Genomic DNA, 12621 nt, shown 5'->3' with positions numbered 1-12621 from the left:
TTTTTGGAAGCACCGCTGAGTAGTTTTCCAGCAGAACTTTCAATCAAATGTTCCATATGTAAATTGTAGTTTTTTGATTTATATCACAATTATTTTTACGCTCCGAAATTTCGATACAAATTTCCGACATTCTTGTTTCTGCCTGTTGTTGTTTCTTTTATTGTGCTCAGTTTTTGGCGTTGGGAGCAAAAAGTTTTTATTTTCTTTTCGAGAATATTTTCCTTTAAATAAAATGGCACTGAGCGGTGCTCGGTTCTCAGTATCAGAGGAACGATCGACGCGAGCGTTACGCCGTATAGCTGACAAGTCTGAAATATAGTATATACATTTGTATATGTTCTGTGAATATACATATATGAGTTATACATATGCATGAACAATGCATTAATTAGCCAATTGGCACCAAAAGACGACTTCCTAATTAAAAGAGAAAAAGCAAAACAATCGCATAAAGTATAAAATAGTACAAATACTTATTATCACTAACAAAAGCAGAACAAGTGACACAAAATTAGAACTTGACCTTCCGGCGCGGCGGATCATTTAAAAATAAACACCCAAAAAAGAAAAAGCAACAACTTGTGGAATTTCATAAAAATATATGTGAAGCACATTAATCACGTCGAAAGCAAACAAAAGTTCCTAAAATCAACGAAACAGAGACTTGACGAAACTCTCAAAACTCTACGCGCAACTTCAGTGAATAATGAGCTATCGCTTTCGGCAATATGTGAGATATCTGACAAACATTCGTTAAGAGTTTTATGTGTGTGTTTGTTCAGTTTGACGTTAAGTGTCATTAGCGAGCCAAGTATAATAATTGTTACAAGCTCAATTTGTCGGTCAATGTCAACGTAGCTCCGAGAGATGCTCCCAACAAACTCTCTCACACACACACACACTCTTCCGCACACTCTCACCACACATACACCAAAAAGACACTCTTCCCTCTCAGCGAAAGCGCGCGACGTCAGCGCTGGCAATTTGTGCGCTATTTTTGATGTGTATGAAAATAAATAAGCAAACTGAAATTGTGTTTAACTTGTATATAACACTCTGAAAACATTCATTCTCACGTTCACGCTGTGTTATACTTAATTATTTCACAAGAACGAAACAAGAGCACTACACCACATCGCATCGCACCGCATCGCGTCGAATCGAATCGTTTAATCAAATCAAATCAACTGCAACTGAGTTGCTCCACAACCGAGTAAACGAAACCCCACGGGAACCATGTCCAACAATAACAACAACAATCAACAGAACCAGGCGCCTTGGCCTGTGCGCAAGGGCATCTTTCGATCGAGCGGACAATCCGATTTTGTGCCCACCCGTTCGCCCAGTCCCATTGTTGAAATGCCGTTATCGCCACCGCCCCCGGGCACGCCTCTGGGACGCTCTATTCGCTCGCCGCTGTCGCCGCCACCGCAGCCAATTCAATTGGTTAGCAACTTGCCATTGACATCGTCTGTCGGTGCCTCCACAAACATGTCGACTGCATCCGCTGCCCGAATGTCTGGCGCATCAAGTAGCTGCTCATCGTCGTCGTCATCGTCATCGTCTGGTTGTTCCTCTGCCTCCTCTTCGTCGTCGTCGTCTTCGTCGTCGTCATCCTCTAGTCAAAGTTGTAGTTCACAAAATAGAGTACGTAAAAGTTCTAATCCCCCTTTGCAGCCAGTTGCCGCCACCCGCTCCCTGTCGCCCGCACCCACCACACAAATGCCCACGGCCACGCCCCTCAACCACAACCACAACTTAAACCACACACCAGCTATCATCACCACGACAAACCACAACAACCATATTAAATCAAATGTGCGCGAAATACCCATTGAGGTAGAACAGAGCAAGGTATAACAGTGGCTAAGTTCGAGACTGTGTTAATTATTTATGTTTTATAATGGAGTATAACAGTATGAAAACTGTTATACATGCGAATTGGACTTTCATAATAGTTTACACAGCAATCACAACTCAATTCTTGGCATACTACACAATTTTGCTGAGTATAACAGTTGTTTATGACAGTCATAAACAACTGTTATACACTCTAATGCGGCTTTCACAGTCGAGATATTAGCAAACACAGATGAATTTCCTGGTTTATGAACATTTTAGCGTATATAACAGTTACATGAAAACTGTCATACATACACATTGAATGTCAGAAGCAGCTTTATTGATATAATATGCTTGAAAACATAGCATAACCATCAAATTTGTCTTGTATAACAGTGTCCATGAACTGTTATACAACAACCGTCAGTCCTCTAGCAGCATGTAATTAGCAATCTTTACAATTTACAGCCCGCATAATTGTTTTACACACTTGTACTAACTGTTATACTCTGCCTCGCCTTCTAGGAAGCCCTCTCGCTGCGCACCGGCGACATCACGCAACAGGCGACCAACAAAGTCGCCGCCGCCGGCATAAAAGTGCAGAGCGACAATTTCTCCGCCGACAAGAAAGCCATCTCGCAGTCACAGCAATCGCAGACGATGACTTCGAATGGCATCATCAGCCAGGAGAAACATGTGTCATCCGCCTCGCAAGCGAACTACACGATGACACACAAAGGTGTCTCCAGCACCGGCAGCAGCATGATCTCTTCCTCCTCGCAAATGTCTGCCACCAACGGTCAAATGGTCAAGCTCAAGGATCTCAAGCTCGACGATCTAAAATCCCTAACCGCCGGCAGCGGTCAACAGGAAATCGAACAGGCCATCACAAAGTATTCGAATGTGCTGACCACATTTGTGAGCACACTTCAGCAGGACGACGACAACAGCGTATCGAGTCACGGCGACAAAAAGTCCGTCTATCTGCAGATGATCAACGAGGTGATCCGTCGAGCCTGGGCTGTGCCCACACATGGACACGAACTAGGCTACTCGTTGTGCAATTCACTGCGTCAGAGTGGAGGTCTCGATCTGCTCATGAAGAACTGTGTGCAGCACAACAGCGAACTGCAGTTCTCCACCGCCCAGTTGCTGGAGCAGTGTCTGACCACCGAGAATCGTTCGCATGTGGTGGACAACGGACTCGATAAGGTCGTGAATGTGGCCTGCGTCTGTACAAAGGAATCGAACATGGAGCATTCACGTGTCGGCACAGGCATACTGGAGCATCTCTTCAAGCATTCCGAGGGCACTTGCTCCGATGTCATACGCCTCGGCGGTCTCGATGCTCTGCTCTTCAAGTGCCGCACCAGCGATGTGGAAACGTTGCGTCACTGTGCCAGCGCCTTGGTCAATCTATCGCTGTACGGTGGCGCGGAGAATCAAGAGGAGATGATTGTGCGCAAGGTGCCCATGTGGTTGTTCCCCTTGGCGTTCCACAACGACGACAACATCAAGTACTACGCCTGTTTGGCCATCGCTGTGCTTGTGGCCAACAAGGAGATCGAAGCCGAGGTGCTCAAGTCCGGTTGCCTGGATCTTGTGGAACCCTTTGTGACCACCCACGATCCCTACGAGTTTGCCAAATCGAATCTGGCGCATGCGCACGGTCAGAGCAAACATTGGCTGGGACGTCTTGTTCCGGTGTTGAGCTCCAATCGCGAGGAAGCACGCAATCTGGCCGCGTTCCACTTCTGCATGGAGGCGGGCATCAAACGCAAGCAGGGAAACACCGATATCTTTCACGAGATTGGCGCCATCGAAGCACTCAAAACGGTGGCCAGCTGCCCCAATGCGATTGCCTCGAAGTTTGCTGCGCAGGCTCTGCGTCTGATTGGTGAAACGGTGCCTCACAAGTTGTCGCAACAGGTGCCGTTGTGGTCCGTGGAGGATGTGCAGGAATGGGTCAAACAGATTGGCTTCGACAAGTATCTGTCGCTGTTCAAAGAATCCCAGGTGGATGGCGATCTGTTGCTCAAGCTTAATCAGGAGAATCTGCGCGACGATATCGGGATTTCGAATGGCATTCTCCTCAAGCGCTTCGAACGTGAACTGCAAAATCTCAAGCGTATGGCCGACTATTCGTCGAAGGACACAGCGAAAATGCATCATTTTCTCGCCGAGATTGGCGCCGATTATTGCACCTACACATATGCCATGCTCAATGCGGGCATTGACAAGTGCACGCTCCCTCATGTCAACGAGGATATGCTGATGACTGAGTGCGGTATCAAGAATGCGATACATCGTTTGCGCATTCTGAATTCGGTGAAGAACCTCGAGAACTCGTTGCCCAGCTCGTCGGAAGAGAACATGGCCAAGACGCTGGATGTGTTTGTCAGCTATCGTCGCTCCAATGGCTCCCAGCTGGCCAGTTTGCTTAAGGTAAATAGTCCTTATAAAGATAATGATGTTGAAATGCGGTTAACTAATTTTGGGAAATAATTTCCTCTTCAGGTTCATCTGCAGTTGCGCGGCTTCTCGGTGTTCATCGATGTGGAGCGCTTGGAGGCGGGCAAATTTGATAATGGCCTACTGAACAGTATTCGTCAGGCAAAGAACTTTGTCTTAGTATTAACCCCCGATGCGCTGCATCGCTGCATCAACGATGACGAGTGCAAGGATTGGGTGCATCGCGTAAGTCTTCCTGAAACCCCCAAACGGGAAAAGCTCTTACACTTATTTGCGTGTATTGCAGGAAATTGTGGCTGCCCTCAACTCCAGTTGCAACATCATCCCAATTATGGATCATAAATTCAGTTGGCCAGAGAATCTACCCGAGGACATGTGCAGCGTGGCGAACTTCAATGGCGTCAATTGGATACATGACTACCAGGATGCGTGCATCGACAAGCTCGAAAGGTATATTAACGGCGCATTTAGGACTAAATGGACAACCAAATAGACCCAATACTACTACAATGTAGTATATAGTTTATATATATACATATTTGTAGCAACTTAAGAGCTCAATGTCTAAACTTCAAATTTCCCCTTCCCTTCTTCTACCCAAATTCTCAACCCATCAACAAACTTCATCTTCTGATGTTGATAGATTTTTGCGCGGCGAAAAGAATATCGATCGCATTACGGCGATGGGGCCTGGCACGCCCGGAGTGGCTTCGTTCCAAAGAACGCACAGCAACGATCCAGACTATCAAACGAATGGAGGAGGAGGCGGCGGCGGAGGCGGAAGCAGTGGTGGAGGCGGCGGCAACGGCAGTGTGGTGGATGCATTAATGGCAGCAAATGGCAGCGGACAAGGTGGGCCAACGAGTTCAACTACTACTACAAATCAGACTTCAAATCTAAATCAAAACCAAAATCAGAATCCGAATCCGAATTTAAATTCGAATGCGAATCAAAGCCAACTACAGCGTAGACTAGGCCATCGAGAGCACTTAGGCTAGCCTCGAATAAGCAACAAACAAACCAGCAAAGTGTTACAAAAAAAAAAAAAGAAAACAAAAAACAAAATCAATAACACACATCCTCAGACAAAAAATCCTCCTCAGCAATATATTATATACAAAATCAACCTCAAAGAACTGCTTCAAAGCAGCTCCGATGACTCTCTTTCTATCTCTCTCTCCCGAAACTCTCTTTCCCCTCTCTTTTAAGTACACACACACACACACGTAAAACAAACGCACATAATCACCTAGACACAAGGCTGCAAGGATGTTTCGTTGTAGGGAAATTCTTTGAAACTTCCATACTGTATAAATTTGGAGTAACTACTTCGATATAGACTTTGCAGCCCTGCTTTTAATTACACTTTTTCTTTTTCTCACTCAACCACACACACACACACACTTACATATAACTTTCTTCGAAACAAAAGTGAATTAATAATTAATTTAATTTTGATTGCAACCTCTCGACAACACCTCGAACTCTCTCTCTCTCTCTGTGTCTATCTCGCTAATTCACGAGATCAGCTAATCACCAGGCAAATAGATACCGGCAATCCCCCTCACCAGCGCGTCAACGTGCAGCCGGTGGCAGCACCTCACTTCTGAGCTACGGCCGCGGCCCAGCGAAGCGTTCAAATCACATGCTGCCTCCGTATCGCACCCAACAGGCAGCCATGCTGCATAAGTCCGGCGCCGGCTCGGCATCGATGCAGAACATGACACCGCTGGCATATTTGCCACCGCGACGCAGTTCCGCAGCGGGACTGGGACACAATGGGGGCGTGGCGAACGGTTATCGGTCGCACAGCGTGGACGGTCTGTTGGATCAGGCGGCGGCAGCGGAAACTAGTCAGGATAGCCTGAGCACCCCAGAGCAACGAATTGCGGCTGCAGCGGCTGTGGTGGCCGCTGGGAGTACAGCGTTGACGAATGCCAGTTCGACGAGCACATTGCAGCCGGAGGATGAAGTGGATGGGGAGGAGGAGCAGGAGCAGGAGATGTGCAATGTGATGAGACGTGAGAAACAGAATTTGGTGCCACCGCCGGCAAATGTGCAGCAGCATCGTAAATCGCGTAGTTTGGATCACATACTATCGAAGCAGACGCTCGCTGAGATATTGCCAGTGAATGAGCCAACCGATGAGACGCAATCGATGCAGAATCTGGTGTTGCCAATGACGCCACAGCCGCAGCGACGTGACACAAGCTCCTCATCGAAATCCCCCACACCGGAGCGTCCGAGTCGTCAGAGTCCCGATGGCGTCAGTTCCACGGAGAGCGAGCGGGAGGATGGGCAATCGGTGCGTTCACAGCCGAGCGAATCGTCGTCGTCGCATAGTCAGCATGGCAATCAGCAGCGTGCGTCGGCGCATGTGCATCGCGGTGGCGGATTGAACAGCACTAAGACGTCCACTTCGTCGCTGGGATCGAACAATAGCGCCAACAATAAGACGATCTTTAATCGTACGATGAAAAAAGTGCGCTCGCTGATCAAAAAGTAAGCCTGAGAAATGCGAACAAAATTCTGATCGATTTAATCTCGATACAAATTTGCAAAACTTCTACTACATAGTTTACTCGCTATTTTCCATTCGTTACTCGTTACTATCTAATCACGCACACAGACACACAAGCACAACGTACTATACAACTCATCTTGTTCTACTATTATTATTATTTTAACGTCTTTCATTTCATTCACTAAAGTCTTTGCTTTACGTTTTTACTCGTCACTCGCTACTCGTTACATTTGTGTCATTTTAAACGAATCTCATGCATCAATATTATTAATCATTCATTCAATACACACACGCACACATCCCCTGGGCCCCTGTTTGTCACAGTCCCCCTCGCTCGCTATCGACTATATTTACTTCTCTTCTCGCTCTCTTGCTCTCTGTGGTTATGGTACTCGCTCGCTATCTCAACTTATCTCTTAGCTCGTAGCTCATAGTATCTGAAAACTCGTTAAGCTTCTAGCATCCACTAAAACTTGCCTGCGTTGCCCCAAAACAACAACAACAACTTCTTGAACGCCCCTCCCCCTTCTTTCAGTCTAAAGTCAAGATCTATTTGCCTTGTGATTAGTTGTTTTTTTTTTTAGAAATGCAAAAAAACGAATTTAAATTGCAAACTAATTTATAAACTATTTTTAACGACTGCATAAAATCAAAACATAATTTATAAAACTAATTTAAAAGAAAAAAAAACTCAAAAACATACAAAAAAAAGAGAAGAAGAAAAATACATGAGAACTCTATTAATTATACGTTATGATATACGATTAATATTTATTGTCAAAAATTGTAAATTTAATTTCCAAATGCAATTTTTTTCTTGTAACCGTCCGCAAAATGAGAAAAACTAAAGGAAACTTCACAAAACAACACAAAACGTGGCTTGAAACGAAAATATTTAAGTGATATTTAAAAATATACATGACAAAAAACAAAAAAAAAAAGGAAATTTAAAGTTACAACAAAAACCAGAAACTATGCTGTAAAATATTTTAATTTTAGCAAAAGAGACTTAAGGCATATTTTTATTGATTTTTGCAATATATATTTAATGACTAATGATTAAATAGTGCCTAAAATTTGGACTAGTTACAAAATAAAATGTGAATTATAATTAAATCAATTTGTGTATTATTGCCAAAGTGGAAACTTCCCCTGCATCCGCGTGTCCCCCCTGCTTTATCAGACATCTCTATATATTTATATATATTTATCAGTTCTATCATTCGCATGTTCATTTTAAATGTTTCTTTGTTCTGTTCTGTAATATTTATTTTGTTTAATGTTTGTGTTGAATGTCAATGCTGCTAATTAAATCCGAATTCTTTCTTGTATTTTTAATGGAATATTCTTCCATATTATCTTTCCTTTCTTTTTCTTTCTCTTTCTCTCTTTTTTGAACTTTATTTGTAGACCATAAAAAAGCGCATTTGTCTACTGCAATTTGTTGTACTTGTTGTTATTGTTGTGCGCACACCTGCCTCTGCACATACCCCGAATCGAATTCAACAACCTCCTCATCAATCCACATCCCGAAACCCATAACAAGGTGATCTATATCGATGTCCAGCCGTATCAGCAACAAACATTCATTGTTATTTATTACACACAACTAAATCAAAGCAAAAACAAAAAAAACAACAAAACCAAGCGAATAAAGCAATTAATAAATGTGTGCACATTTGAATTTTGTGTATTCACAAAAGCAATAAATAACTTTGTATTTATCCTTCTATGTCTCCCTCCCTTCTATATGATTCCATTTTCATTTTCAACCCAAACTCGTACTTGCATTATGGGGTGCATAGCAACGATCTGGAGGACGAGGAGCTCTCGGATATAATCCTCTCGAAGGCAACGTCCCCGAATGCAGGACGAATGATATTTTGGTAGAAAGCCAATACGATATGAATCGAAACTTGAACTTACCCGAATTTTATCGAAACGAACCTGTAAATACAAAAAAGAAAACGAATTAAATACTCCACGAATAATGAAAAAGCTATATTATAGTGTTTTAGTTATTTTTGGGAATAATAAAAATAGATTATAAAATAAGTTTCTGGGACTGAAGGACTGAATTCTTATTCTTCTTAATATATTAATCTAACTTTAAAAAGATAACAAAAATAAATTTTAATTAATAAAAAAAGGTCATCTTTAGATTAGTTAAAAATTCATTCAAATCTACCATTATTATATTTAAATTAATTCTTTGATAGAAAACAATATCTGATAAACACAATTTTTTAATCACAGTACACTGTGAAATCTTTTTTAATGCACGTTGAGCACTTTATTATGTAGATATTCAGTTCGTGAGAATATTTTGTTCCAATCACATTTTAATTTTAACGAAAACAAAAAAATAGTTTTACCAAAAACAAAAAAGAATTTTTCAAGAAATGACAATTTCTACTAAAAAAGATTTGACAATGAACACAAGCGAAGGCGTTCTGATCGTTGATCCCCCCGAGGAGTTGTTGTTAGAGGGACCATTTAATCGAGCTATCTGCAAAAAGTTATTGGTTCACAATCCTGGCAAGAAGTTGCGCATGGCCTTCAAGCTGAAGACCACAACGCCACGCCTCTTCTTTGTGCGCCCAAATGTGGGTGTTGTGAAGCCGGGAGAAACCTGCAATATTGATATATTCGTACATCCAATAAGCGAAAATGAAAATACGCAACGCCACAAGTTTCTATTGCTGGCTACCACCATAGATGGTGAAGTGCCGGACTTGCATCAGTATTGGCGCAACCTTGATCCTGCTAAGGCCAATGAAATCAAAATTAAAATCAAATTTGTTGAACAGAACACTACGTTGACAGAGGCATGTCTTAGATCTCCGATTAATTTGGTCGACAGTATGGAGGGCAATGTGGATAGGGAAGAGAGTGATCCCCTGGCCAATCTATTGAATCAAGTCCACGAATTGGAGGAGGAGCGCAAGACGCTGTCGCAAAAAGTCGAGGCTCTCGACAAGGCGAATGCGCAAATAATAATTAATAAGAAGAAGAGGAACAAGGTGCTCTACGTTATACTCACAATGTTGTTCGCTTTCATAGCCTACTTCATGTACGAGACAAATTATATGTAAATCGACGAGAATCACTTTTAATAACGCACTTTTAACACCAGAACACATTGCACACGCGTAATTGTTAAAAATAAAGCTTAAAAAAATTCAAATTCACTTTTCACATTTTTTCGCCGTACGCGTCGCGTTGCCACATGCGCTGATTTTGTACTTATTTTGTTGCCAACCAACTGCAGTTGGTAAGACTGGCAGCACTGCTTGCGCTGCCACATAAGTAGCGTAGCCTGATTGCTAAATTTAGTTAAATCGAGTGGCAACCCTTATGTTTACGTGCAGTCATAGCAACCATACAGAGCGCTTGTTTCGCTTGGCTATTTAAATTTTTATATTTGCTAAAAATAATTTAGTTTAATTATTTCAAATTGACTATGTTTAAGTGATGAGTGATACCGATACGGACGACACCGATCTATTGTTGCTGATACCACCAAATTACTATTCTAAAATGATGCCAACCGCAGCTGCAACTGCGGCAGATGTTGAGGCAGATGTACTTGCAATGCCTCCGCCTTCAGTACCGACGACGGCTGCATATCAATTTTTGATGCCCAGCAAAAAGACGGAACTGAATCACATCAATGCACGCCTGCAAAACATCGAACTCGATGACGAGCGTCGCTTCGACGCTCCCTCCGATCTGTCCACAATCTCATCGAGCACTGTGCGCACTGCGCTGGGCAGCAAACAGCAGCGTGAGCTGCATGGTGTGGTGCACTCGACGCCGAAGAATGGCGTGCGTCGACCCGATGATAACCTACTGCATGAGATCGATCATTATCTGGAGGATCAGAATGCTTGTTGGCAGCCACAACATCAGCAACATCACAGTGACGATTATTTGCGGATGCGTGGATCCTCAGCTCAGGAATCGCAGCCGGCGGCGACTTCGTTGCCCAGCATACGTTTGGGAGCCTCTGTAACCGAACCCAGACTGATAAGTCTGAGTGATTTGTGGGGCAAAAGCAGCAATATGGCAGGTACAGTCATAGCAAATAATGCATCGACTGCAGCGGCAAGCAGTTCACTGAAGGAAGAGCAGCTGCGACGGCAGCATCTGGAGAAAATGGTTCAGAATCTGCAAACGCAGCTGCTGGAGTATGAGCAGCGCATCTCTGTGGCCGTGGAAGTGGATCGCAGCAAAGATGCCGCACTGCAGCAGGCGGAACAACAGACGAAGACGCTTAACTTTGAGGTGCAGCATTTGCGGGACTCCCTGCACAAGCAGGAAGTGGAACGTGGCGATACTCTGGTGCGTTGTGATGCTCTGCAGCATGAGTTGGCGCAGGCCATGTCTCTGGCCACCAAATTTCAAGATCGGACCGAGAAACTTGAGGCGGAGGTGGAGCGGAGCAAGCGACAGGCGAGCGATGCTTTGCATGCCCAAGAGCAGCTGGAACTGCAGCTGCAAAGCAGTCGACGAGCCGAGGAATTGTCGCATGGCGAGCTGAACAAGCTGCGGGACAGATTCGCCAAGGTGGATTATCAGCAAGAGAAGGTTCAACTACTAAATTGTAGATTCCATTATAAGAAGTCAAGTCATACATTTTATTTCCTCGACAGCTCAAGGCGCGCATAGAAGAGCTGGAAAAGGAGAGTTCAACATTACGCCAGCAGAAGGAAATGCTGCAGGAGTATCATCAAAAGCAAAAGACACGTGCTGATCAGCTCGAGGGACAGCGCAAATCTCTACAAGAAGCGCTGGCCAATCTAACCGAGACTGAGGTCGGTCCAAACAGTTTACAATATAAACAATTCTATAACCAATTGTTCAATTTGCAGACGAATCTCAAGAAAAAACTAGATATACAACAAAAATCGTTGAAGCAGCATTATCAGCAACAACTGGAAAATGTTGTGGCAAAGAAGCTGCAAGAGTTTCAGCTTCAGCTCGACAAAGTGGAGGAGACTCTAAAGACAGAAGCACGTGAAAGAGAACGTTTAATAGCAGAGCGCGCTGTGAAGCAGCTGGAGATGATAAACGAAAAGAACAATCAGGAATTGAATCTCATTCAAGAGAAGCACAACGAGGAGGTGGAACTGTATCGTCTTCAACTGGCAAATGCTTCCAAGAAGATTGAAGAACTCGAATTCAAGCTCAGCGGTTATAAGAATAAGCGGTAATTTAGATTTAATTAATGATTGCTTCAATGGTTTACTAAATTCGATTCTTTTCAGTGCGGATATTGCGGAAAAGCTGCACGGAGTTATGGAGGCACAGTGGCAACAGGCTTTGGCTATTCTCACTTCACCCAATCAGACATTTCAAATTTCGGGCGGTGAAACAGATACCGAGTCTCCTGATTTAAATAATGCACGTCACTATGCGGACACGCCAAAGTCGAGCAAAACGCAGCGCAGCAACAATACGGAAAAAAACAACTTAGATGTAGTGGGCAAGAAGGATCCATCATCGCCCATGGACAAGTTGCAGGCATACATTGAGCTGTTGTTGAGCAAATCGCCCAGTGATTTCGATAAGCTTGATCAGATTCTAGCGCTGACTGCAAAGCAGACTGCCAAACAACAGAAGCGCAATGCCAGCAACGTGCCAAAGCCACCGCCTTGGAAAGCCTGACGAAGCCAAAAGATTGATGTATAAGATTGTAATTAGTTAGCTGTAGATGTAGTCACAGATGTGGCTTCTATTTTTGTACTTTTGTCTATGGAAAGTAAATTGTTTAGTCATTG

At 43.6% G+C, this 12621-nt stretch overlaps 3 protein-coding genes across 10 annotated transcripts in view; all 3 read left to right on the top strand.

Moving 5' to 3' along the window:
- The window catches only part of LOC132793566 (NAD(+) hydrolase sarm1), a 45832-nt gene extending 36992 nt beyond the window's left edge, over positions 1 to 8840 (top strand). For 4 of the 8 annotated variants that reach the window (XM_060803542.1, XM_060803544.1, XM_060803545.1 and 1 more), the window contains 6 exons: positions 2368 to 4287; positions 4360 to 4539; positions 4601 to 4764; positions 4958 to 5166; positions 5844 to 6816; positions 8644 to 8840. In XM_060803542.1, coding sequence (XP_060659525.1) covers positions 2368 to 4287; positions 4360 to 4539; positions 4601 to 4764; positions 4958 to 5166; positions 5844 to 6816; positions 8644 to 8728 — 3531 coding nt within the window. In that variant the 3' untranslated portion in view covers positions 8729 to 8840. Of the gene's footprint in view, positions 1 to 691; positions 731 to 1079; positions 1855 to 2367; positions 4288 to 4359; positions 4540 to 4600; positions 4765 to 4957; positions 6817 to 8248; positions 8552 to 8643 lie in introns of those variants that run through there. The other 4 variants (XM_060803548.1, XM_060803547.1, XM_060803543.1 and 1 more) reach the window with 4 other exon arrangements.
- A 301-nt stretch (positions 8841 to 9141) lies between these two features.
- Positions 9142 to 10025, top strand: LOC132793571 (vesicle-associated membrane protein-associated protein A). Its single transcript, XM_060803556.1, has one exon. It carries the CDS (start codon positions 9241 to 9243, stop codon positions 9931 to 9933), a length of 693 nt encoding a protein of 230 aa, XP_060659539.1. The 5' UTR covers positions 9142 to 9240; the 3' UTR covers positions 9934 to 10025.
- Positions 10026 to 10186: 161 nt separating this feature from the next.
- Positions 10187 to 12620, top strand: LOC132793568 (golgin subfamily A member 6-like protein 25). Its single transcript, XM_060803552.1, has 4 exons — positions 10187 to 11428; positions 11494 to 11655; positions 11713 to 12050; positions 12109 to 12620. The coding sequence occupies exons 1-4, from the start codon at positions 10313 to 10315 to the stop codon at positions 12506 to 12508; spliced, it is 2016 nt and encodes a 671-aa protein (XP_060659535.1). The 5' UTR covers positions 10187 to 10312; the 3' UTR covers positions 12509 to 12620.
- The last annotated feature ends 1 nt before the right edge of the window (position 12621 follows it).

This window comes from Drosophila nasuta, chromosome 3, assembly GCF_023558535.2.
Source record: "Drosophila nasuta strain 15112-1781.00 chromosome 3, ASM2355853v1, whole genome shotgun sequence".
Classification (NCBI taxonomy): domain Eukaryota; kingdom Metazoa; phylum Arthropoda; class Insecta; order Diptera; family Drosophilidae; genus Drosophila; species Drosophila nasuta.
The sequence above is the reverse complement of the archived record's forward strand: the minus strand, read 5'-3'. Positions and strand labels throughout refer to the sequence as shown.